This window comes from Canis lupus, chromosome 21 (genome assembly GCF_048164855.1).
Source record: "Canis lupus baileyi chromosome 21, mCanLup2.hap1, whole genome shotgun sequence".
Lineage (NCBI taxonomy): Eukaryota > Metazoa > Chordata > Mammalia > Carnivora > Canidae > Canis > Canis lupus.
In genome coordinates, this window is record NC_132858.1 from 22291584 (window position 1) to 22319297 (window position 27714).

Genomic DNA, 27714 nt, shown 5'->3' on the forward strand with positions numbered 1-27714 from the left:
GGGCGGCGGCGGGTGGGGCAGGAAAGCAGAGTCTATTGAGCAATAGTCAAAGCTCCCGAAGAGGGAGGCGACCTGAGAGGGTTGCCCAAGACCTCATAGCCTCTTATTGCAGGCCAGGGTCCCCTGTGTGCTCTGGGTGTGGACACCTGCAGGGGAGGAAGGAAGCAGGAAAAAGCAGAGCTGAGATCTGGGCTGTGGTACAGCTACTACAAGGCCGCAGCTCAGCCCGCGTGGGCCTGCCGAGTTGTTCCAAGCGTGCGTGAAGCGTCTGGGCTCTTGTACTCCAGCGCTGACCAGTCACTGGGTGTCCTTGGGTCAGGCAGCTCTCTTTAGCCAAGGACAATTCCTGCGGAGGGAGTTGGCATTGCCGATTGCCACCAGCGCCCAGGGAGAGCAAAGACCATTCCCAGCTGGTGGCAGCGTGCCCAGCAGCTGGAGGAGAGGGCTCCCTGGCCTGAGCAGAGCACCGCTCCACGCTAGACCCCCCCGGCCCCGGGTGCTCCTTAGCCCCCGTGAGACCCCGAGCCCCCGCTGGAGCCGGAGGCCAGAGGACTAATGAGAATCCCTTGGGAACTGCCACCGCTCTCATTTCCTCTGGCAAACATTTACCCAGGGCTGTGGAACCATGTGGCATCCGTGAATTCAGCAACAGGGGCCCTGAAAGACAAAGGGAAACATTCAAATGTTGCCAAAAAATTAGCTTTTGAATATATTCTGTTCATATTGTACATTAGAGATGACTCATTTCTTTTCAGGTACTACTCTGTAAGATTGTATACACGGCGGGGGGGGGGGGCTGCCTTTGGCTCCTGGGATCCGGGTCCCCCACCCCCGCATTAGGCTCCCTGCTTAGCAAGGAGTCTGCTTTCCCTTCTCCCACTGCCTGCAGCTCCCCTGGCTTATTCTCTCCCTCTCTCTCTCTCTCTCTCTCTCTGCCTCTCTCTCTCTCTGTCAAATAAATAAAATCTTTTTTAAAAAAAACAAAACAAGGGCAGCCCGGGTGGGTCAGCGGTTTAGTGCCGCCTTCAGCCCAGGGCCTGATCCTGGAGACCCGGGATCGAGTCCCACGTCGGGCCTTTCCAAGATTTTACTTTCTTTGACTTTTTTTTTTTTTTTTACTTTCCCTGATTTCTACTTTCTCTGCTGGCGTTAGCATGCAAGCCCCACAGGTGATTCCACTGCACTACCTGGGCCAGGCTCTCTGGAGAAGAGAAAAATAGAGTCCCCTGAGCACTTGCCCCCGGTGCTTTTCCACACTAGGGGAGGAGACAGGTGGGAACAGGAGCAACAGGCTGTGGCAGTGAACTTGTGTAGGAGGAGGGAGATGGGAGACCTGTTCCTGTCGGTGCCACAGCTGCGACCCGTCCAGTCCCCAGTACTGACCACTGAGCAAGCTGCCAAACAGCTGACAGAGGAGTCCTAAAACCCACCTTGTTTCAAATCCTTCAGTAGCTCCCGACAGCTCTCAGGGTAGGATTCAACCCTCAGCTTGTGGCTCAAGACTCGTCTGCTCTGGCTGGCTCGGGCTTGCCCTCCAACAGATGCTCGCCACCTCCTAATCCACCCTTGGCTCCGGCCCTATGCGCCCTTCCCGCATTTGTCATGTGGACCCATGTTCGTCCCTCTGCTCAAGACATCCTTTCCCACCTACTTCAAGCAGCCAGAGTTTCTCAGTCTCAGCACTGTCGGGTTTGGGCCTGGATAATTCTCTGTGTGGAGGGCTGTCCTGTGTGTTGTAGGATGTTTGACATCTCTGGCCTCTCCCACCAGCTCCCATAGCACCTCCAAAGTTGTGACATGTTTCCAGACATCACGCTGAGGGCAGACCCACTCTGGGGTGAGAACCAGTGATCCCAGGCAGTGCTTACAGAACTCAGTCTAAACATTTTCTCCCCCAGAGTCATTTCCTTGTCCCCATATCTATGAGTCTGACTTGGGGTACCTGCCCTAGTAGCATAGTATAGTATCCCTTTTTCCTCAGCCCCATCGAAACCCTCACGCCTGGTCTTCCATCTGTAGATTTCCTTGTGTTATTTTCCCCATTTGACTCGTCAAGGACAGGAATCATGTTTTATTCATCCTGGAAACCTCAGCACTGTGAATAGGAACCGGCGCATAGTAAATTCAGTGTCTCTATTTGTTGAGCAAATGAACAAGTGTGTCAACCAGAAGAGGTGACTCCTGAGCTGAGACTTGAAAATATAGGGCAGATTTACAACTCTGAGCCATATAAACATTTGATGTGACTGGCTTATGAAAAGCCTAGACAAATGTCTGTAATTGTTTTAAGTTCCATCTAAATAGTGGTTATCAGTTAGGATGTTTTGCCTAAAATAACAGAAAACCCAACCCTCATCAAATGATCTTAAATAAGGAAGGGAATGTATTGGGTACAATAAATCCAGGCACGATTTGATTGAGGCTCCAGTTACATCTCTGTGCATTGTGCAGTACTGTCCTTACGTGCCGGCTTCATCCACAGGTTGGCTCTACTGGGAAGTGGCTTCAGTGGCCCTGGCCCCACATCTCCATACTACATTGCTTCTTTCCAGCCATGAAACAGAGCCTATGGCTTTTACTCTAACTGAGCCTCCAAAAGTCAAGTGCCCACTCCTGTATCCATCGCTATGGCAATGGGGGTGGAAGGCTTACTCTGATTGATTTAACCCAGTCAGACCTCACCAAGGGAGCTGGGGCAGGCTAGTTACCCCCAGACCCCTTGGCTAAGATGCGGGGAGAGTAGCAGATGCTGCTGAGTTCATCACAGTGTCCACTACGTGAGAAACATGGGTAGTTGGGCCTTTAAAGGAGCAAAACCAGCATAACCTCCCATGTCTCTCATCCCTCCGGTCTTAGCCTCTCATCTTTGGTTGGCCCTCTGTAAAAAGATAGTTGAGTGTGGTGAAGAGGCAGTGACCACTGTTCCTTCTGGGTTCAGGATGGCCTGGCTACAGTCAGAGGTTGTGTTTTAGGGGCAGCTAGAGGGAAAAAGAGGGATTTGGTGGATGTGGCTTTTTCAAGACCTGAAAAGAGAAAAAAAGGAGATCTCAGTGGGTGGTTGGAGAGAGGCTATTTTGCTATGGAATGGTGTCGACTCTCAAAACTGACCTGTCTCCTTGCTGCCCACAGCGCCAACTCAGCTAAGAAGATGAGCAAAAGCAGGTGATGGCTCCCCTCAGAAGCGCACAGTGAAATAGCTTCCCATGAGCCAAAGCCATTCTTCTGTGTTTACTTTCAAGTTGAATCCTTTTCAAAAGATATTTTTAATTGACTGTAGCTCATGTATCAGTGTTAGCAAGCAGTGCTGTGTAATGGTCAAGCTCGTGGCCTCCGGAGCTCGGCTGGCCTCAAATTCCAGCTCAGCTACTTCCTAGCAGTGTGGGTTTGGGTTACTCCACCTCTCCATGCTTTAGTTTTCTCATCTATAAGATGGGGATACCTGCCTTCTAGGGTGGTTGTAAGAATTAAGTGAGTTAATGCAGGCAAAGCACATAGAAAACACAGTGAACATTAGCTGTTTTAACTATGGCTAACAGATTCCATGAGGGAGAAAGGGATATACTATTTTTTGTCTCTCTTCCATCCTAACCCTGTAAAAGACATCTCAGGACTGCGATGAATTTTGTCACACGTTGTGGTGTTGTGATTTATAATAAGAAATATCTATTTGGTTTCCTGGCACAGAGCTCCAAAAACTTTGGAATTTCCTAAGCGTTGAGAATTTTAACGTATCTTCTGTTATGTTAATAAGGTGACTTGGAAAACACCTAAGGGTAGGGGCTGGTTGCCCACAGAGCCAACTGCGAATATGATTAGGGGATTGGAACTTTCGGTGAAATTTGCAATTTTGCTGAGACTTTTAAAAATTCCATTTGCATGCCTGTTGCAGAAAAGAAGTCACCAAACCAGGAATTTGAACCCTCCTACCTGTTCTGAAGGGTACTGATCTCCTTTTATTGTCAGAGAAGTTCTTGAGATGTAGGCTCAGGAGGAAGCTGCTGCCTGCACCTGTGCCCTGAGAATGCTTCTCCCCACTAGAGGAAGGGAAAACTCTCTGGACTGTGTCCTGGAGAGTGTGGCCTTGTAAGGCATCTATCCACTTTGGGGCTCATAACTCAAGAAAGTCTTTTTTTTTTTTTTAAGATTTTATTTATTTATGATGAGGCGGGGCAGAGACACAGGCAGAGGGAGAAGCAGGGTCCATGCCAGGGGCCTGACGCGGGACTTGATCCTGGGACTCCACGATCGCGCCCTGGGCCAAAGGCAGGCGCTAAACCGCTGAGCCACCCAGGGATCCCCAAGAAAGTCTTGAATAAATGGCCTTAATGATGTGAAAATGTTGGGGTTAGGAGCGAACGGACAAGAACGAATTCTTGAGATGTCTTAAGTGCAAAAAGGTGTTTTTATTAAAGCACAGAGTCTAGACCTGTGGGCAGAAAATGCTGCACGGTCAGGGTCTCTCTTCTGTAGGATCACGAGGACTGGCCCCAACTTTCTAGTTGGGAGGGGTCAGGGAGAGCATAAGTCTCTAAGGAATTTGGAAACAAGGTTTCCAGGACCTTGATGGGGCCAGCTGTTGTTAGGAGAAGGTCCTATACTACCGTTTACCAAAACTTGAGTCATGAGACCTTTCAGATGTCTATCAGGGGGCCATATGCTTGGGGGATGATTGCTAACATGTATCTTGTGGGATAGAGATAAAGGAAGTTTCAGGAATGTTTATATGTTAAAGGAGACTTACCAGCATCTCGGAAGTCAGGATAATGTTAAGCTAAGATCACCATTTGCCTTTAGCAAAGTATGAGCATCGAGGCAGTTGAGTTCCTAGAAGATCACTCTGCCTGTCTCCAGGACTTGTCAGTGGGCTGTAAAGTGTAAGGAAATTTAAATTTTTTTCTTTTGCCTGTGTTCCCCACATCAAGAGCCCTTCATCCCTCCTCTTCACCTCCATTCTAGATAAGGCTGTCAAATGTGGTGTCTAAGTCTGGCCTCTCTCCTGATGGGATGTGGACCCCCAAATATGGGGTGACAATTAGGTAGAAGCTCGTGGCTGGCTCCCGGAGGGTGGTTGAAAGAATTCACCTGAGGCAGAACAAAGGAAATAGAATGTTAAAAACACTGCAAGGGAGCTGGAGGGTAGGGCAGCAGAGGAGAGGCAGTGGGTGGTGGGTGGGGGCCGTTTTTAGAGAGGGAAGATGAGGTATGGCGATGTATGGAATTTTACCTTTCTTGGGTAACTGTGCCTAGGTGTAAGTAGCCCATTGGTCAGTTGGGGCCTGTAGGTATTTTGAGGCGGGTCACCTGTTCAGCCTGTCGTTCTCAGCCAGGGCTTCACCCTGGGGCCCTTTCAGCTTACATTCCATTGCTCAAGCCTGTTTGCTGTAAAGTGGCCTCTACATCTAGTTCATTTTGGACACTTGGAAATGCCTTTTACTGATACAGGATTTTTTTTTTTTTTTTTTTTTTATGATAGTCACAGAGAGAGAGAGAGAGAGAGAGAGGCAGAGACACAGGCAGAGGGAGAAGCAGGTTCCATGCACCGGGAGCCTGATGTGGGATTCTATCCCGGGTCTCCAGGATCGCGCCCTGGGCCAAAGGCAGGCGCCAAACCGCTGCGCCACCCAGGGATCCCACTGATAGAGGTTTTTGAGCAGAAATCCTCCAGGCTCTCTTTTAAGATGAATTTCCATTTATTCATTTAACTAGTATGTATTAAAGTCCTACTATTTGCCATTCTGGGATGCAGCAGGACACATTAAAGAGTCCCCACCCTCAGGGAGCTTATATTCCAGTAGGAAGAAAAAGTAATAGGCACCTGAGCCCATAGATGTACAGCCCAGTGGCAGAAATGCTACAGAAGAGTATAAAGCAAGAGGAAAACAGGAAGTGCTCTTTTCAGTTGACCCTGGGGCAGGTTCTCTGGGAAAGTGACTTCTGAGCAGAGACCTGAAATGAGGGAGCTTGCTAGGCTAGCCCTTGGGGGAAGAGCATTTGGGCCAAGGAACAGCAAGTGGGAGGGCCCAGGGGAAGATGTGTGCCTGGGGAGCTCAGAGAACATCAAGGAGACCCAGGTAGCAAGATGCCCCTTCTTGGTAAATAAGGGGTCTTGGCTTTGACTCCTTCCTTTGTTTCATCCCCACATCTCATCTCTCAGCAAGTCCTGTCAGCTCTCTTCCAGAACATTGCTCAAGCTTGTCCATAGCTTTTATGTCCATGACCACCCTAATTCAAGGCCCTGCCATTTCTCCTTACCTGGATTGCTGCAAGAGCCTTCTACTTCACCTTCTGTAAATGCCAATCACATTTCTCCCTTGCTTGAAATTCTTCGAGAGTTTCCCAGTGCCCTTTGAAAACACTCCCGCCTTCTTGCTGTGGCCTTCAAGATTCTAAGTGATCTGGCTCCCGCCAGCCTTTCTAACCCATCTCCTGACAGTTGTGGCTCCAGCCACACACGGTCCATGTATTAGCTCAGGCTGCCCTAACAAAGTGCCACACACCTGGTGACTTTTAAAGCAATGGAAATTTATTTTCTTACAATTCCAAAGGCTGGATGTCTAAGATCAAGAAGTTGGCAGGGTTGATTCCTTTTGGGGGTCATGAGGGAAGGATCTGCTCCAGGCTCTTCTCCTTGGATCCTAGATGGATGTCTTCTCCCTATCTTCATAACATCTTTCCTCTTTTTTTTAAAAAAAGATTTTTATTTATTTATTCATGAGAGACAGAGAGAGGCAGAGACACAGGCAAAGAGAGAAGCAGGCTCCATGCAGGGAGCCTGATGTGGGACTTGATCTCGGACCTTAGGATCATAATCTGAGCCAAAGGCAGACGCTCAACCACTGAGTCACCCAGGTGCCCCACCCCCACCCCCCATCTTCCCTCTTTACATGCCTGCGTCCAAATCTCCTCTTCTTATAAGGGCACCAGTCATATTGAATGAAGCCCCACTCGAATGGCCTCATTTTAACTTAATTACCTCTGCAAAAACCTCATCTCCAAATACAGTTTCTTTTAAAGGTACCTGGGTTAGGACTTGAACATATGAATTGGCAGGGGGGAGCGAGGTTCACAATTCATCCTACAACAGCCCACCTTACTCTTTCTGAAATACTAAAAGTCCATCTCAGGACTTTTTCATAAGCTTCCCGGTGACCTTCACATGGCTAACCCCTTCTTCTCTTTCAGGTTTTCAAAACTGTCACCTCTTCAAAGAGGCCTTCCCTGACTATCCCCAGAGAACTAGCTATGTTGCCCAAGCCATCTTGTTTTGTTTTATTCAGGCAAAATCTATATATGATAAAATGTATAGGTCTTTAGTGTACAACTGGATGAGCACTGACACATGTATGTACCCTTATAACCACCAGTCTGATCAAAATATAGGACATTTTTATAACCTCCTGAAAGTCACACAGCATGCCTCCCATTAGCAACTACTTTTCTGATACTTACCCTCATAGTTTTACCTATTCTTGGACTTGATATAAATGGCATTATTTGGTATGTACTCTTTTGTGTCTGACTTCTTGTGCTCTGAGTTCACCTATGTTGGGGATGCCTGGGTGGCTCTGTCGGTAAAGCATCAGACCCTTGGTTTTGACTCAGGTCATGATCCCAGGATCGTGAGATTGAGCCCCACATCAGCATGGAGTCTGCTAACGGCTCCCTCTGTACCTCCTCCCTGTTCTCTCTCTCAAATAAATAAATAAATATTTTTTAAAAAGAATTCACCTATGTTGTTGCATGTATCAAGTGTTTTTTAATTACCGAGTACTATTCTGTTGTATAAATATACCTCTGTCTACTATTCTGTTGTTGGACATTTGGATTGTTTCCAGTTTGGAGCTACCAGAAAACATTGCTATAAATATTTTCATGTAAATATCTTGTGAATGGTCTGAATTTTTCCATCCCCTTAAATTTTTTTTTTAACTTTTATTTATTTATGATAGTCACAGAGAGAGAGAGAGAGGCAGAGACACAGGCAGAGGGAGAAGCAGGCTCCATGCACCGGGAGCCCGATGTGGGATTCGATCCCGGGTCTCCAGGATCGCGCCCTGGGCCAAAGGCAGGCGCCAAACCGCTGCGCCACCCAGGGATCCCTCCATCCCCTTAAAATTTATAGGTTCAAATCCTAACCTCCAAAATGTTGGTATTAAAAAAAAAAAAAGTGTTGATATTAGGACATGGGGCCTTTGGGAAGTGATGAGGTCATGAGTGTGAAGGCCTCATGTATGGGGATCAGTGCCCTCAGACAAGAGACCCTAGAGAGCCCCCTCCCTCATTTGAGGGTACAGTGAGAAGTCTGTAGCCAGGTAGAGAACCCTCACCCATACTCAGACTTCCAGCCTCCAGAACTGTGAGAAATACATTTCTGTTGTTTATAAGCAACAGGTCTGTGGAATTTTGTTCTGGCCACCTGAATGGGCCAAGACAATGTTTTCATTTATCTTGGATAAATCAGTAGGAGTGGAATCTCTGGGTCATAAGGTATATGTTCAACTTTTTAAGAAACTACAAACAGGTCTATGAAGTATGTGTGCTATTTGACCCTCCCGCCAGAAATGGGACAGTTCAGATTTCACTCCTCAGCCTCATCAACATTTGCTGTTATTAATCTTCTCAACTTTAGTCATTCCAGTAAATGTGAAATGATATGATTTCCCTAACTACTAGTGGCGTTGCATACTTCGACATGTGTTTATTGGATATGTTATGGATCTTCTTTTATTGGCAATCCTATTCCAGCCTTTTGTCCAATTGTTAAGTTGAGTTGTATTTTGTTCTTCATGTGTAGGAATTATGTATATATTCTGTATATAAATCCTAGCATTTTTCTCCTGGTCCATGGCTTGTCCTTTCATAAGGAGTCTGATGGAAAACTAGTTTTTACTTCTGATAAAGTCTTAGGGCTATAGAATATGCTCCATGACAGGCAAAAGGACGGAGCTGTGTCCTGTGTTGGAATACTCTCTAGAAAGAAGGTACTTGGGGGTCCCAGCGGGCTGTCATTTCCTTTAAGTTTGTTCTGCAGTATTCAAAGAGAAGCTGAAGTCACATGGATACTTGGCCCCTGTGTGGGCCATCCTGGTATGCTCTTTTGAGAACAACACTGAAAAGATCACAGATTCTTATTTTTTCCAGTAGGTATCCAAGCTCAAGCCCTGAGGGGTTGGTGGGGGTGGGCTGGGTGGGTGGGTGATTCATGTGTTCAGGTATGGAGAATAAATGGCCTTAAGTTCTTCTGAAAACCTGTGGCCTTTGCTGCTAAATGATGATATATCCTAAGAGTCCAAGATCTTCCTTATATGCATATCCTCTGACCCCATAATTAAACTTCTAGGGGTTTAAACTTCTAGGGGCTGAATCCATGGTTATGTTCAGTGTTAATCACAAGTATACTTATTTCAGCTTTGTTTCTATTGTAAAATATTAGGACACCACCTATAGTACTGGACTATTACATGGAGCCTGAAAACTCCACAGAGCAGAATGCTATGAAATCATGAAGGTTATTCCCTTATATAATAATGGAATATATATAATATATATATAATATATATATTTACTGGCAGAGCGATTTCACAACATTGTTGTATAAAAAGGGTCTCAAAATCTTATGTATAATCCCATTTTATAAAAAAAAACCTTATATATGTATATATGTGCATACATATGTATGTATATTTGTATATTCTGTTTATAAAAGTGTGACCCAGATGGCTCAGGCTGTGTGTCTACATCAACAAAAGTAATTTTTAAATACGTCTATTCCTTTCCTCATATTTTTCATGTACATGAAGGCTATTGTATCATGCCCAGTAATACTTCTAAAATTCCCTGAATTTCTCTCTCGTTGTATCAGAGCTGCTTCTCCACCTCTCTCCAAAATCCTACTTAAAAATCCTTCAGCCCACCCCCTTCTGCCTGTAGGGTCCACCCCATTTCCTATTCTCCATCACAAAAGCCAGAGATTCTGTGTGGCCAATGCTAGGCCCTCCTGGGAAGAGGGGAGGGGAGAAGCAGCAGGGCCAAGCCTGAACTCTTTGTATTGGCCCAGGATGGGGTAGTGGGAATGAGAATTAATGGGAGTGGGGGAGTATTGGCAATGCTCCAGCATTGATAATCTTCCTCCTATTTCATATGTGTGGGAAACATCTGGAAGGATGTGTACAAAGGCCAAAACATTAACAGTAGTTATTTCTAGAGGTAAGATTAGAGTGGATTTTAATTGTCTTCTTCTTGCTTCTCTGTTTTCTAATTTACTGCCATGAACAGACATTCCCTGATTAATTTTTAAAAATTTTTATTGAAGTCCATCTTGATGAACTTATAAAAATAATAATAACAAAAAAATAGTTCCCCAGTGCTTCGAGAGGTTGGAAAAACAAGAGTGGTAAACTTCAAGTTAAAGAGGTTTCAAAATACATTCTGTGTCTCAGACTCAGCCCTCAACCTTGTAGCCAAGCCAACCAGCAGCCGACACCAGGGGTTTGTCTTTGCTCCTGTCTCCCCCTTTTTGCCAAATAAAAGCAAAAGGTATTTTCAGAGATGTGCAAGTTAGGGAGAAGGGCTTGGGGCAAGGTAAGCAAGTTGAGCGAGTATAGACATGATATACCTTATCTGGAAAATGGCTACAACCATCTGGTCCTCGGGGATGGGTGAGGAAAACCCAGGTCAAGGCTTGCCCATGACAGGTCTTCCAGTAGATTTGAGCACCTGCTATGTGAAGTTCTGTCACTCATCCGGGACATCTGACAATCTCTCAGATCATCAGATGATTCCTGCTTCTAGCTTTGGGCTTGGGCTTAGATTGGAGAGTGTAGATATAGGCCTGAGACGTAGGCTCAGCACTGTAGGAGCTCATCCCCATCTATGCGATGAGGCACATAACAACAATAACAGCAGCTAATAATTATTAAATGCTCACTCTTAGAAGAGCTTTCTGTGTATATATAGGTGTTTTCCATTTTTCAAGGAATCTGTTAGTAATTATCTTATGATATGTCCTCCTGGTCACAGAAGTCTGTTTGTCCCATCTGTCACAGCCCATATCGGTGGTATGGCAATCAATCTGTTTAGGTATATACAATAGGTAACAGCTTGGGAGCTGGAATCAGACTCTCTGGGTTCAGATTCCAGCTCTGCCAATTATAGGCAACATATTCAATGCCCCAATTTCTTCATCTATAACAACATAAGGACAATAGTTGCTACCTCATAGGTTATTGAGAGAAAAAGAATGAGGGGTGCCTGGCTGGCTCACTCGGTAGAGCATGCAACTCTTGATCTCAAGGTTGCAATCTTGATCTCAAAGTCTCCAATCTCTACATTGGGTATAGATATTAGAAATAAATAAACTTAAAAAAAAAAGAAAAAGAGTGACTATATATAAAGCACTTAAAACAGTGCCTGGCACATAAGCTGTAAATAAATGTTAGCTGGTATGATTATTGCTGTTGTCTTTGCTGTTTGTCTTCTCCTATAGACTAGGAGCTTCTTGAGGGGAGGGTCACCATCTTATTCATTGGCTGTATCCACAACTCCCAATACAGGGCCTCATTGAAATAATATTTGTCTATTAAATAAGAGAGCAAATTTATCACTGCTCACATCTTTCAAGGTGAGGAAGGAAGTTGGGCAGGGCTATTTCCTTCATGAATAGACATGAGATTCCCCCAAGAATGAAGATAGGAAGAGGAACCCGGGCCTCCTGGAGCACATAGAGTCCAAGAAACAGTAAATGTGAGAATCAGAAGGTCCTTCCCAGATCAAAGTTTAGCACCTCCATTTGACAGATGAGGAGACTGAGGCTTTGGGAGTTCATGTGACTTGCCCATTCTCTATACAGCTCATCAGCATTGGGGTGAATGTGTCAGGGAGTGTGGACCCTTTATCCTAACCTCATGGTCTACCCCATGGGCAGTTGGACAGAATTTCTTATTGGTTTAATTTCCCAAAGTTTTTTTGAGTATGCCATGTGCCTTATGCTAAGCTCCTAAGAGATAGGTGAGATGGGCTCAGGGAGCCTCCAGATTTGGGCAAGATGGATATTAAATAAGCAAATACAAGTGTGATGAGGGGGGAGCCCAGGGTATAATGACAGTTTGTCTTGTTTCTATCAGTAGATGTCTAGAGACTGAAAAACCATGTGAGAACAGTGGGAAGACAGGAAGAGGCTGGAGCAAACCTACTGAGGTCACTTGGGGTATTGAACATTGGGCCCTCCAGCAAAAAGGAAGCTTCCTCCCATACAAAATGGAAACTCTGGGGTGGGAAGCAGAAGTTGACTTCTGCTGGGGAAGTTATGGGGTGGATGCAGTGGAAGCCTGGAGAAAGGGTCTCTACCTTCTCAGCGAAGGTCATATCTCCCCACCAACCTTACTCGAAGAACCCCCCAAGCTGGCACGGCCCTACCCCAGAGCTCCTGGGAGATTGGCAGAACAGGGAGTTGTTGCTAAGAAGTATATTTTTGCCCTGCTTAAGGTACAACTATAAATTCACATAACAGATCCACCAATATGACTGGAAATGCATAGCACAGCTCAGGTGTGGGAAAAATTGTAGCTCCCCCCAGTGCCATTAATCTTCCACCTGGGAGTAGTTTAGCATTAAGCATCCATTATTTATTAGGGAGACAGGGATGTAGAGAGGAAAGGCAGCATGTGGGTAGCAACCAGCATTGATGGGGAAATGTAAGAGGCAACGTGGTGCAGCCAGATGTCAAGGGACAGCAGCTGGGAGAGCAAGGCTCTGCACCGCCACCCATGGAGGACTTTGGATAAGTCCCTTAAACCCTGGCCTTGACTGCCTCATCTATAAAATGGGGCTTGGATTCCATGGTCTCCTAAAATCCTTCCGGGGTCTGAAATGTTGTCCAAAATGTCCTCTGCGTTGTGAAGGGAAAATTGTTTTCAGAAGTTGCATTCACTACCCTAGAAGGTGTCACCACGCCATCAGGGAGCACGTTTCCAGGAGAGCCATCTCCAGCCTTTCCCTAAAGATCCCCAATTTGTAAGAGCCCCATGGGGGCAGGCACCCAGGTATGAAATGCCTTTGAGTGTGTTTATCATGGCAAAAGTAATTTTGCATTCTACTCCATAAGCTATTTTTGCTTGTGTTCCTATAAAAACCATATTCTCAATTCTTACTTGGAGATGTTTGTTGATAAATCTAGACCTGAAGGATTGACAGAGAACCTCATCTTTTGATCTTGAACCATGGCCACGCCTTGACTCTGGGTGATAGGATTACAGAAAATGTCTCACTTCTCAGTGTTTTATGTCTTTTCTGTTTCTTCTCTAATCCACTTATACTCATTTAATACTAAAGGAAAGTGAATAAGTTTTCAAAATAGGAAAGATAACAAATTTCTGACCTTCCACATATAGATTTTAAGGAGAGAAAGATCCCTTTATATGAATGAGTTCTCTGGCGACATTTTCATGGTGTGCTCTATCTCATAGATCCAAGAGATTGGTGCACAGCAATTAGATGAGGGTGCAGTTGAATGTATAAAGGTAATAACGACAGGGTGACAACGGTGACTACCGTGTTTTGCCGTACACTGCTGTTCTAAACCCTTTGTACGTATCAGTGGACTTAATGCTTGGAAGACCCCTGGAGGCACATGCTACTTTCTTCACTTTCCACATGAGGAACTGACACAAGAGAAAGTGAAGTCACTTTCCTGGTTGGAACATCTTTTATGCCCTGGCTTCTATCTTCTCAACACACCTTTTAGGTCTGGCCTTGCTACAGCATCTGCTCGCCGCAGCAGCAACTTGACCACATCACCTTAGCAGTCACTTAGCTTTTGCTTCTGCACTGAGGCTTCTCTGTCTCTGTTGCAAGGGATATCCATGGGAGCCCATCGCACCCACGTGGCACCTGCACAGATCTCAGAGTGCAAGGACACTTTCTGGAGCAACTCTTGACAGATGGAGGATGAGAGCTGTTGAACAAAATTTTGCTATACAGTCCTAAACCATGTTCTGCATGGTTCCTTGGTGGGTCCCCAGGGGGATTAAGCCTCAGTTGCCCACAGCAATCACTGATTTTAGTACTTGCCTTTGGTTGGCTTTTTTCCCTTCCCCCAGTTTATTCATTCTAAGCCCTGACTCCTATTCCCTGGAATTGTTTTCCAAAATCAATGATCTGTATATAAAGGATGTCTCAGGTCCTGTTTTATGGGAGAACGTATGCTAAGACATTGCCCAAGATCACCCAGCTGTTAAATTGTGGCACCCAGGTAGGAGCAGATTCATTTTATGTAAAATAATAATAATCACCCAGAACCAGAATATAAATACATAAATCTTTTTAAATGGGTATGTGTGTACAGAGGAGGAGTTTACAGGCACACCTAGATAGGCTTGGGAGTGGAATAAGTCATACCAAAGGTTAATGGATTTTTAGGGTTTTTTTCCCCTCTTACTTATCTGTATTGTTTCATTTTGCTAAAGTGGCAGCGTGTCACTTATGTCATGGATGGAGAGCAGGATGGCAAACTGATCTATGCTGATTTACTCTCACGGAACCCTCAAGTTATTTTAGCAAACAATAGCAGCCATGGAACATGCTTGAGTGGATGTGGACCTAGGACTCTCCCACAACCTCACTCTCAGGGTACCACAAAAGCAAGTCTCAGATCAAGAGACCAAGATGTAGGCAGACTTACTCAATAAGCATTCATCAGCAGGCGAGCCTAAGATAGTCTGCGCAGCCTGCTCTGAAAGCTGATGACACCCCAGCCTCTGCCCACTTAGGTTGTGCTGCTGCTTCCTAAGTGAAAAGTTCACTGGAGGAAAACAAGAGAACATTCTAGATCAGTTGGTCTCAAACTTGAGCAGGCACGAGAGTCTCCTGAAGGGCTGGCTAAAGTGCAAGGTGCTGGGCTCTGCTCCAGAGCTTCTGATTCAGTGTACCACACTTTGAGATCAGTGTTCTAGAAGCAGGATTCTGTTGCTCTCTCTGATAAAACTGGCATCGGGCAGCCAGCAGGTCCCTAAATGGCTCAACAAAGGACCATTTAGAGAGTCCAGAGTCTAGAGCATCAACCATTGAGGTATAGACTACCAGATGCTCTTGATTCTTTTTTTTTTTTTTTTTTAGGCTCTTGATTCTTTTACCTGAAAGGCATGAGGGTCCATACCACTAATGTCAATGAAAAGCCATTTCTCATCATCCTTAGGCCAGTTAGCAAAGCCTGCTGCATCCCTCGAGCTCCAGTGGAGCACACCTGGAGAGCTGGCATGTAGCCTTAGGAACACAATGCTAGCTGATCACCCCTGTGGGGTGAATTTCTGGATGGGGTCCCTGGGTGATAACATAAATGAACACTATACCTAATAGCATGTGTTCAAGCTGAATATTTTAGGGTAAAGTGCAGACAACATTGATGGGAAGGAAACATTCACTAACAAATCAATGGGCATGTGTTCGATCCCACAGACGGAGCCTGAGATCATAGAGGAAACCAACATTGACAGAGTTAACGAGCCCCGGGGGTACGCCAGGTCGAGGCAGGTGAAAGGCCACTCGGAGACCTCCACGCTGAGCTCCCAGCCCTCCATCGATGAGGTCAGGCAGCAGATGCACATGCTGCTGGAGGAGGCCTTCAGCCTGGCATCCGCGGGCCACGCAGGCCAGAGCCGGCACCAGGAAGCCTACGGCTCAGCACAGCACCTGCCCTACTCAGAGGTGGTGACCAGCGCTCCGGGGACCATGACGCGGCCCAGGGCAGGGGTGCAGTGGGTACCCACCTATCGCCCAGAAATGTACCAGTACAGTCTGCCTCGGCCGGTAAGTCCAATGTCCCACCCACCTGCCACCAGCAGGTTAGTTCTGCCCAGCGTGCTCCCACAAGGGTCTCAGAGCGGGGACTTCCCGGGACAAACCACCTTGGGATTTGGAGCTCTCATCCCATCCTCTACCCATGATCCAAGCCTGAGCCTGTGGGCACAAGCACATGGGAAGCCCTTACATCAAACCGTAATACATTTTAGAATGAATTTCCTTCTCGACTGTCCCTCCTGTAAAGGGTTGACCATATTCTTCATGCACTGGTGGTTTCCTGCATTTCCAAGTGTGAGGACCCATTTTAAATGTCAGAACACCTTGCAGAGCTGCGTGTGACGGAGCCATGTGCCTGGTGGCTCAGAGCAGAGGCTTAGGAGGTGGGTGGTTTGATGTTGAGTCCCTGCTCCACTATTCACTAGCCTTGGAGATGTCACTTAAGTTCTCTACAGGTGACATAAACAAAAAAAAATAACCTACTTGCTAGGGTTGTTGTAAAGATTAAACGAGTTGATACATCTGAGGCCCTTAGAAGAATGCCAGGCACACAGTAAATGCTGCAGCAATGTCAGCCATGCCCGTTTCATTTGCTGGTAAGTGCACTTCAGCATCTGAGAAAGCACCCAGTGACTAAAAGATTCCATGATTTAAATAAGAATTTTAATTAGTGTGCATTTCACTCATTATCGGAGCTTCTAGAGATATCTTTTTTAAAAGATGGATGGGGCACCTGGGTGGCTCAGTCAGTTAAGTATCTGCCTTTGGCTTGGGTCATGACCCCAGGGTCCTGGGATGAAGCCCTGAGTTAGGCTCCCTGCTCGGTGGGGAGCCTGCTTCTCCCTCTCCCTCTGCTGTTCTCCCCACTTGTGCTCTCTGGCTCTCCCTGTCAAATAAATAAATAAAATCTTTAAAAAAGGATAAAGTAAAATAAAAATAAAACGTTGGATAAACCATGGACCATAATAAGCAATGCATTGTGCGTGTATAGATTCCACCCTTGTCATAGTCCATGGCCTAGCCCCAAGGGTTACTCATTAGCAGAGCTTCATAAATTGTCCGTGTGATGTGTAATCACATAAGCAAAAGCCGACATTTATTGTTTTACTGTTTTTCGGTATTAATCCTGTGTATGCATATGCTAACTGTGCTAGCTCATTTGTTTAGTCCTGACTACAAGCCACTGAGGCAGGTGCTAGTTTTATCCCTATTTTACAGCTGAGGGGACTGAGGTTACACACTTGTTCAAGTCACACAAGCCAGAAAGGGGCACAGCTAGGACCCAGAGCCGGGCAGTGGGCACCAGGGCCCATGTTCTTAACCAGCATGCTGTCCTCCCTTGTGCTGTTACATTGCCTCCTCATCCATATTATTTCTTTCATCTGCAGTAGACAATTTGGGACACCTTTGGGCTTGTAGACCCTTGTGATAATTTTGACCCTGACCCTCCACGGTCCACACCACACAGACACTTGATAAATTGCTGCTATGCTGTGTGACTCCGTAGCCTGCACACTATTGTGAGTTTCCTCTTGGTCTCCTCTGCTCCAGATTCCTCCTCTTCTCCAAGTCACTGAGCCATCTCCCCTTGACCCTGCTCCTGTCAGTTCCCTCCCTCTGACTGTCAGTGTCTAGCCTTACCTTTCCCGTTGGCTAAGCTTTAGCAGGCGAGACTGAGCTTCATTTTGAACCGAACCTCTGGGGTGGGGTGGCTGTGTTTACGTGGGGCTGTCATCACTGGAAGGGCATGTCCTTAGGTTGGCAGGTGCAGAATTTCTGTCTTGTCTATTCACTCCACGGTGATCAGCTTCTGGGAACTTGACTCGTGCTGATTAGGCTCACAACAACTGCTTTATCAAAGATTCGAACTTTACAAACCTGCAATGAGAAGCTGGCTGACCACGTGGGCCAGAAAACTCAGGTTTTCAAGACCAGTGTGGTCTTTCATTACGTAAAAGCCAATCTGTGGGAGGTAAGACACTGTCAGAAGGAGAGCTGGTGGCAATTGGAGCTATCTTCTCAGTCTGTGATATGCAAACCGGGAGAGTGCAGGCAGTGAAGGACAGAGGGCAAACACCGATCATCTTCTCTACATCCCATTTTCTGAGATATGGGTAGAGTGCTGTGCAAAATTCTTAAAATAATCTTTAACCCAAAATAGAAGACTTTGGGACAATGCCCAGATCTCGGGAGTATGAGTATGCCTCCACCATCAGGGAAGCTTGCTGGATATGTTGAAGAAGCACCGCCTTCCAGAAGAGTGTCAGCAACTGTGGCACCACCACTGGCCATGCTCCCCCATCACCTGGAGACCAAACCTCCTTTTTTCAGAACAAATTAGAAGTCTCACTGAGCCCTACAGATCCATCACCTTTAACCTATTTTCCTTTGACCATCATGTTACAGTTTGCACAGTTAGAGCTTCCTAATTGCTCCTTACATGGTACCCACCCTTATGGGGGAAGAAGGGGTTTTTCTCACTGAGATTTATAAAAAACCTGAATCTTAACTACATTTACACACAGCTCTTAAGCATTTGTCCCCTGGGAAGAGTCACCTGTATCTGTTCTGTATTGATTCACACTGACGGCAGTTCATCCCTCTTGATCTCCATACAATGACCACATCCCTGGACTTCCCCTCAGCCCAGCGTGAAATGGCACAGACCTGCTGAATGAGCACAGCCAGTGGCTGCAACACTGAGTCTCGGATTCCTTGGCCATTAAAATGGCAGTGAGAAGAGGGCTTCAGTGAGGATGAAGTGGTAATTCATGTAAAATGTTTAGCACAGTCAGGCACCTGCGGAGCACCCACTGCTTGTTTGCTGATATTAATCAGAGGGCTTCAGATGGTGCCCAGCACCTCAAATTGCTCAATAAATGGTAGTCATCATTATAAAACTATTCCGTCCTATTCACAGAATTCCACTAGTTTTATCCCTTCTCTGCACAGTTCTGAGGCTACATCTTTTCCTCCTGCTGCTCTGTTAAATTCCTCTAAGAACATGCCCAGGTGCCCCAGCCGAGAGTCCCAGAGAAGCTTCACTTCTGTTGGAAGATGATTCTCAAGAACAGCTGGACCCCTCTGGCTGGAGGCCCGACTCTGGGGATCCAGAAAGAGATCGGTTTCAGACAGAAAATCTTAAACAACCAGGATGAGTCTTCCAACCGATAATGGAATCCACATCCACGGTGCCTCAATTTAACAAAACCATCTAAAAATTTCATTGTGGGACATATGAAAACTTAGATCATCCTTTTTGTTATAATTTGGGGTTGGCGGTGGTGCCAAGAAGGGCAACAACATCAGTATTATATGCTTGAAAAATAAGGCCACCGAAAACAGGGGAAGAACTGAAAAATAGCACAGCAGAGAGATCGGCCATCAAACCAGAACGATACCAGAGGCGGTTCCTTTGTCATTAAGGGCTTCCCCTTTTTTGCCAACACATGTGGTCCCTATTTTTGTGAAAGGAAAAAATAGCTAACAATACCCAATAGAAATAATGATTCTTAGCCCACGTTCTTGCCGAGCCCCCTTGTGCTATGATAATGTGGAAATCAATAGAAAAGGTGCCAATTTAGAATGATAACTATGATTACTTTTCAGCTTCCCAAAAGGAAGCGCTTGGAGCCCTGCCGGAAGATAATTGGAAGCTGGTGGTTTTAAATGAGCTAGGCCAGGCTGGTGGCATTTATATCGTGGAAAAGGTTACTGCTGGCAGCCTGGGACTTCTGCACAGCAGTTCGGGAGACCCCTGGAATCTGTGAAGAGATTGGACTCGACACCTCATGACTGATCCAGTTGTGCCTGCAGCCCTCATGGGTCTGTGTCAAGTGGAATGAAAACATCCTTTGGCCTTCCTGTTGGTGTCAGAGTAGGGGATTCAGAGGAAGGCAGTCGGGTGAAAACATCCTCCCCACTAAAGGCTTTCCAGGGGCAACTCACAGTAATAATTATAACTAAATAAGCGGCTGCCATCTATCGAGCTCCCATTATGTGTCGGACATGAAGCTAAGTGCTGTGTAGACGTGATTTCTACTAATCAAACAAGCATCCTACGAGGTAATGTTATTATCCCCATGTACTCAGGAAACAGACTCAGAGGAACTAAGGAAACATGCCCAAGGTCACACACTCAGGCCCAAGGTCACATAGCTGTCCAGGGCTGATGTGGGGCTAGAACCTAGAGCTGTCTGACTTCAAACCCACACACCTTGCACTCTTTGGCCCAGTGAGCCTTGTGGATGTCCTTTGGGCTTTGAGGAGACTCAGATCTCCAGAACGGCAGAGTGTGATCTCCTCATAAGGAAGCTGACCCTGAGAGGATTTTGTCCATTCCTACCACTGCCGCTTGTAAGGGAGACATCTCGATCAGGATGAAATCAAGAATTTCACAGCTTTTTTTTTTTTTCCCTATTCTCCCCTCAAAAACAAAACCAAACTCCTGTTGATGAGATATGCAGACCTGTCAGGTATGAGTCTGCATCCACCACAACACTCACGTTCAAGAAATAATTAGGCTTCTTACGTTTCTCCGAATCTGATTTCAATCTGTTCTGAGCTCCCATCTGGTCAGGTGGATGGGAAATCCAATGTCAGTTCTTACTGAGCTCTCTCCACCTCTGGTTGCTCCAAAGTAATTGGTGGTTGAGGCAGTTGGGACACCAGGAGAGGGTCTAACCCCAGCACTGTGGGTGGGGCACTGTCCCAACTCCTGGGAGTCCTTGAAGGCAGGTCACACTGTCACACTGTCCTACGTAGGCCAGCATTGGTGTGGGGATATTTGCCTCTGGACTGCCCTGAGGAAGCCCCCTTGGAAACCAGCTGAGTACAACATCCAGCCAAGGCATAGCCCTCGAAGCTTAGAAAAATCATTCAAGTGAGTAAAACCAGTTTATCCAGGAAGGCTGCATGGGAAGGAAGAAAAGAAGGTAGCAGATGAAGTCTGGAGAATACTTAGTGCACACAAAACTCAGGGGGTTGCAAGACATATATACTTTTCTTGATTTTTCTCTCCTCCACGCACCAAAAGCTCATCATCAGTTTGGGGTCTCCCTCCCTACCCCTAGGTTGAGCTATCGCGGGGTCCGCCACAGTGCACAGCAGGGGCAAGGGGTGGGAAGATAGCATCAGAATCTGGTTTCAGTTTGTCCTTCTCTAACCACTCTGGCTGGCATCCCTGAGTAGTCCTGGCTTCTGCCTCGACTCCAGGTGTCAGCCCAGGGGAGCAGATGTATCCCAGGTCTCCTGTGTGCAAAGGTCCAGACCCCTCCACCCTCCTCCCATGCTTGAGTAGACTCATTCCCCACTCTGTCTCTCTCTCTTTCCCCCTCTGTCACACACACACACACACACACACACACACACGCACTCTATCCACACTCTTCCCCTCTCTAGCATCTTCCTCATATTAGCCTCTTCTCCCCTGCCTCTACCCAGGGTGAAGCAGGACATAGAGCCCCTTCTCCAGACCCATCAGCATCTAAGCTTTCTGGCGTCCCTCCCATCCTCCTCTCCTTCCTAACCCCAGGGTGTTTACCTCATCTAGGGGCAAAGTAGACTAAATGTACCTCTCTTCTAACAAGTCTCTTTTTTCAGCATCAACTTTTGACCTTGAGTGCTTTAGGATTTTTGATATTCAAAACCCTAAGTTCAATAGTTATAGCTATCAAAACTCCAATGAGTGCTAGCTCTTGGGCCATCTGTGGCTGTGGCCTTCCTTCCCTGAGACAGGAAGGTGGGATGCCCTTTGCTGCTTGGGGTAGGGGAAGCACCCTGGATTCCAGGAATTATGGGGAGAAAAAAGTCTTGATTATTACAATTACTATATCAAAAGATGACCCTGTCTCAGAAGGAAGTGAATATTACTTCTGGAGGACCCACTGTGTGCCAGATATTATGTTAATATATAACATGAGTCTTTCAAACAGTCTTAGGTGTGGGGGTATAATACTGTTAACCAACCACCATCACCTAGTGAGAAAGTAGGCACAGACAAGACAGATTGCTCAACCCTGGTAAAGATCAAGCCAGATTTCAACCCTGTTTTTTTTATTTTGTTTTTTTTTTTAAATAATATTTTATTTACTTATTCATGAGAGACACAGAGAAAGAGGCAGAGACACAGGCAGAGGGAGAAGCAGGCTCCTCACAGGGAGCCTGATGTGAGACTCGATCCCAGGACCCCCGGGATCACAATCTGAACCAAAGGCAGTTGCTCAACCACTGTACCACCCAGGTGCCCCTCAATCCAGATCTTGTCTGATTTCAAACCCATGCCATCTGTACCACACTACGCTTAGCTCAGAATGGCAAGATGGTGTCCTTAACTGGCTGTGGGATTTTGGACAAGTCAGTTTACCCCTCTGGCTTTAGCATCCCCCTTGGTTAAGGTAAGGGATATGGTCTCAAGGTCTCCTGTTCTCTTTCCAGCTTGAACCTTTTGTGATTCCTGAGACCTTGGAAGCCTTAGCTATGGCTCTATCAGTAGCTCATGGTGAACTGACAGATCAAGATAAGCCTTGGGTTTTCACCATGGGGTTAGTCTTCAATTACCAAGTCCTCTGTTTTTCACTACATAAGAACTATCCTTCTGGAAGATTTTACTTCCTACACCAGGATGTAAAGTTATTTACAGCCACATGTAGATGCCTGTTTTGCCTGGAGCAGTGTTGTCCGTGTCAGCACAATGCCATGGAAGGGGCACCATTGCAGTGCAGCCCAGTACTGTTAGCAGGTGTAGAGAGATTGGTGCGTCCACCCTGATCTGAGGCTGGCTTGTTGATACTGGAGAAAAGCCATCAAAGAGGGTGGGTTGATGTGGCCTGCCAGTCTTCCTCCCCAACCAGTACAAAGCCTGGGACCCCCTGACTTGGTCCCTCCAGCCACAGGCCGCCCCCTTTGACCTGTCATCCCTGTAGTGCTACCCTTGAGATTGATCTTGACCACATTCCTCCTTCTAGATGGATGTACATGCACAAGAAGGGATCAGCACACTGTGGGTCTCACCTGGGCTCCCTCTCGACTAAGATTACTAGAGAGGATGGCCTTGAACCACTCCCATCCCCTCCCAAGGACATCATGACTGAAACTTTGAATAGACTATGTAGTCACCTTTTCCCCCTTCGATGCTTAAAACCAAACTTCCAAGCCCAATGAGTGGCCGACTCTAGTCACACCCAGTCTCCTTCCACCTAAGAGACCTCAGACCTAGATACAAGGACTGCCTTCAGTTCTGAGTCTCTGATCTCCTTCCTAGCCAAAGGGCAGGGATCCCAAAAGATGGTGCCCTTGGGTGCCAGGCTAGGTACCTCATGGCTACTGTTCTGATACTGGGAACTTGGAACCAGGCAACAGTTTTGAGCAATGGCTTCCAGTGAAATCCCAGTCACAAAGCAGCCAGCAGAGAACCAAGACTTCAGACACATAATAAGAGAAACCAGAATGTGGGGGCTTAGAAGTCTGGGGAACCAGCATGGAGCGAGGGAGGGGGAAAGACACTAGGAGAGGTCATCCTCGCAGCCCCCAAGCACAGAGCACAAGCTCTACTTTTTATGTGGCCCCTGTGGCCACCCCAGGGCCCTGAGTGTACAGCCCAAAGGGGACTGTGATTTCCTGTGCATTCTTGATTGTATCTGGAAAAATCTTCCAAAGAAAGGAGTCACCTTGGTACTTACTGAAATTTCAGAATTTTTAATCCATTCTTTGGTGAAGTGCTACAGGACAGACACAGGCTTAGAAAGGTTTTTTCTTGGCTGAAAAACTGTATTGAGTATGGATAAGCCTTCTGGGAATCAGGGATAAAAATAAGTTGTCTGTCTCCTCTACCGAGTATTGCGACAGGCCAGAAGAGAGAAGAGGGGCTATAAACCCCTGTCTCTATTTTGGGAAAAGCATGTCCTTATTTGATGGTTTGTTGATAATAATGGAGTACAAGCTGGAAAGTACACCATCCAAGATGATGATTTTCAAACTCTCTGCAAAACCTTAGCATTCAGGGAGGTCCCAGGTTGTCATCATGCAGGTAAGTGAAGGGCCAAATTCACCAGCACACACTCCACCCCCTCCATCACCAGCTTCAACCAGAGAAGCTCTGCTTTAATCTGTATTCAGGTTATGTCAAAATGATCTCATGGCTATAGAAAAGTGTGTTTGGTGGCTCCTGAGTTACATCCAATGCCTTATTTCACAGGGAGAATGAAAAACAAACAAAAAACGAGGTGCAGAGAGACCGAATGACATGTTTACAGACAGTGAATGGCTGAATCGGGATGAGAATTTGGGTCTCCTGACTCCAGTTCACTCAACATCAATTGAGCAAATACTTACTTAGCACTATTAGATGCAAAGCATTTTGCTTCATAAGGTGGGGGTACCATGGTTGCTGAAACCCAAGGAGCTTAGGATCTAGTGGAGCTTCAGATTTTGGTTCCCTGAATACAACCTTAGCATACATAGTTCATCGATGCTCAAAAAATGGAAATGCAGCAGGGTAATGAAGCTTTCCATATTGATCCAGCCAGTACCTCTAGATCTGGGCGGATGTTTTCTTTCATTCTTGTCAGGGGAAGTTAGCCCTGCTGATACAATCCTAGGCTGACAGTTATTTTCTTTGAGCACTTTGCATTCCGTGGTCTTCTGGGTGATGTTGCGAAGTCCAATGTCAGTCTAAAGGTCATCCCTTTGTAGATGATATGCAAAGATGTTCTCTTTGCCTTTGGTTCTCTACCATTTCAGCACAATGAATCTAGGTGTGTGTGTTTTATTGTACTTCCTGAACTTATTAAATCATTGATTTTATCCATTCTGGAAAATTCTTAGTCATTGCTTCTTTAAATATCACCCCGTTTCTCTCTGGGACTTTGGGACTTTGATTAGCTGCATGTTAGACCTTCTTACTCTGTCTTCCATACTTTTTACTGCTCTTTTCTATTTTCTATCTCCTTATCTCCTTGTGCTTCATTCTTGGTAATTTCTTTAATTCCATCTTCTAGTTTATTAATTTTCTCTTCATCTATGGCACATCAATTACTTCATTCCCCTGTGTTTTCTTTTAGTGATTACATTTCACCTTTAAAAATTCTATTTGTTCTTTTTCAAATCTTCCCAATCATTCCTAATAATATCTCTATCTGGTCATTTATCTTTTTAGAAACATGTTTTTACCTTTCTGCTTTCTGTTTCGTATCCAGAAATTTTAAACTCTTAAGTCCTTAAACATCTAATCTGTTGTTTGGTTTTCTTCTCCTGACTTTTCACCTATGTTTTCTGGTCTGTGATTATGAACTCCTGTCTGCTCATCTTCATCTGTGCCATTCCTGAGAGCCTGGTTTAGGGAGATTGCCTCCAAAGAGCACTTACAAATGCTGCTGTCTGAGCCTAGAAGCACTACCAACCTCCCTCCCTGGGAGGGACCAGTATCAGCCCCTTCCAGGTAGGCTGTGAGTGCCTCAGTTCCACCTACCCGCCCCTTGCCTGTCGCAAGGCTTGATCTCTTCATCATTTGCCAACATGGCACTTGTCTTCCAGGCAACCCCACCTTTCATATTTGCTTATCGCTATTTCTATCTCTGGTTTTAGCTCATGGTTTTGTTTTAGTTTGCTGAGATGTGTGCAGCGGGGAGGGCGTGGGTCATGGGTAGTGTCCTGGAAGCTTCCCTTACATCTTGCATTAAGTGCATTAAGAGGTATGTTTCAACCAGGATCTAGTTGTTAGCTCATGGGTTGGCCCTTACGAGTATGTAGACTGCCATTATGCTGTGGGGGAGAAGACCTCATTCAGTTCAAAGAACCCTATTTATGGATTCCCTCTGCTGCTGCTTTTGTGTCCTTGATGCCTTCAGGCTTAAAGTCTTGTCGACTTGCTCCTCAAGAGATCTAGCAGGCATGATACCTAAAGAAAAAGATGAATGAGAAACACAAGTTAAGCTTTGTCTTCCCAGAGAGCATTTCTAGATTTTTCTCTCACTAAGGGAGGCTGTGGCCTGGCTCTCTGATCCCGTCTCTGATCTCCTACTGTTTTCCTTTTATCCCCTCACGTGTTGATTAAAGTCTTCACTCTTGTGACAGTTCCAATCCTTTATCTTTGAGTAGTGCTTTATAGATTGTGGAAGGTGTATACTGACTTACTTGATCTTCCTAGTGCCCCTTGGAGCTAGGCATCCTGTTCCCATTTGAGAAGAGGACAGCGAGGCCCAGAGAGGTTACCTAACTTGCTTAGGGACATAAAGTCTATTTATCAGCAAACTAGGCCTCCACCCATACTTCCTGACTCTAAATCTGTTGCTTTCCCCCCATTAAACCTGCTTTCCATGAGCCAGAAAGTAAAATACAATCGGTGATGCATTCATTCATTCATCTGCTGTTTATTGATCATGTGTAATACACTGGGCACCGTTGCAGGCATGAGGATATAGCTGACAAAGCCCCTGCCCTCGTTACACTCTAGCTGGGGACAGATAATAAATAATCAAGCAATGATAAAATACTAGAGAGTGACAGTTGCTATGACAAAAAATAAAGCAGAATATGGAGAGAGATTAAATGGGGCTCTAGGGAAGCATGGGGCTGGCTGAACAAGATGGAGGAATGAACCATGGGCAGAACTGGGAGAAAGCATCCCAGGGAGAAGAAGCAGCATGTACAAAAGTCAGAGGAAGGAAAGAACTTGGCTTATTGTAAGATCAGCTGAAGGACTCCGTGACTACGATGGCCCAAGCAAGGAGGAGCATGCCTGGAGATGATATAGAAGAGGGGGCTGGGGACATAAGGAAGATTGAAAGGAAGAGTTGGAAGAAGAAAGGAAAATCTGACCTGGAAGTCTGCTTTCCTTTTAAGGAAAGAACCTGTGTGGTTTTTGGAGTTTTGTTGTTGTTGTTGTTTTTAGAACCTATGTATTGATTGACAGTGTGTTTTAATAGATCTTCCTCTATTGCTTGTCTCTTTCATAGGCATACAGGTTTTCCCAGCTTCCTGAAATGGTCATGGGCTCTCCCCCTCCACCTGTACCTCCCCGGACTGGCCCTGTGGCTGTTGCTTCTCTCAGGCGGTAACACATTCCTTTCTTTGCCTTGTTTGGAATGTCTGGAAAGGATTTGGTCCTGTGTACCCTGACACAACAGATTCCCTTCATGCTTGCTCCATTCAGGGTGCATCACCTGTACAGACAACCGCGTCCCTGGGGCACCCCAAGTACCATGAGGGAAGTGGGAGCACAGAGAGGGTTGACCAACTTTCTTATCATTTGAAATGAGAAGTCCTGTAGAACGCACAATTGAAGAAACCCAAGGTCAACCAACCTATACCCTGAAAGCCCCATTCCCTGACTTTTAATTATTCCAGCTCAGGCCACTATGGTGGCTGCCTCCAGTCTGGGCATCTCTTGGCACCCAGAAGTCTCTTTGTTTCTTAGAGGTGGTGTCCAAGAGGCCAAGGAGTAGCGTGTCTGGGCACCCACCCTAACTCTTGACTTCCAAGACAGGAGGCTGAGAGCATGTGAACTCAGATATGTGTTAAGAGATTAACTCAGGTATAAAGATATAACTCAGATATAATAAAGATGTTGTCTTTGTTCTGTAATGATAGAACAAGCACATGTTTTATATAAAGACAGGCAAGAAATACAAACTCCACGAGCACTGGAGATGCTGAAATAGGCATCAGATCCAGGGTTAAAGATACAGCTGTATCCTGGAATGGGACTAGGCCACTGTCCTGACCCCCCCTGCTCTAGCCTCCCCCCAAAATGCTAGCCACACCCTATTTGGGGACCACAGGTCTGACCTTTGCAAAACTGGTGAAGAAAAATGAGTTTCCCTCAGAAATGACCCTGCCCTCATTTCCAGCGATTTTAAAATGCCGAGCTGTGCGTATACACCAGCTCTTGGCTCCAGTGGAGCTCAGGGCAGGGTGGGAAGCAGC

At 46.1% G+C, this 27714-nt stretch overlaps 1 protein-coding gene across 6 annotated transcripts in view; it reads left to right on the plus strand.

Annotated features, from left to right (window-relative positions):
* KIAA1549L (KIAA1549 like) overlaps positions 1–27714 on the plus strand; it is a 267032-nt gene that overhangs the window by 221339 nt on the left and 17979 nt on the right. For all 6 annotated transcript variants that reach the window (XM_072791077.1, XM_072791079.1, XM_072791078.1 and 3 more), the window contains 2 exons: positions 15451–15801; positions 26745–26842. In XM_072791077.1, the coding sequence (XP_072647178.1) occupies positions 15451–15801; positions 26745–26842 (449 nt within the window). The remainder of the gene's footprint in view (positions 1–15450; positions 15802–26744; positions 26843–27714) is intronic.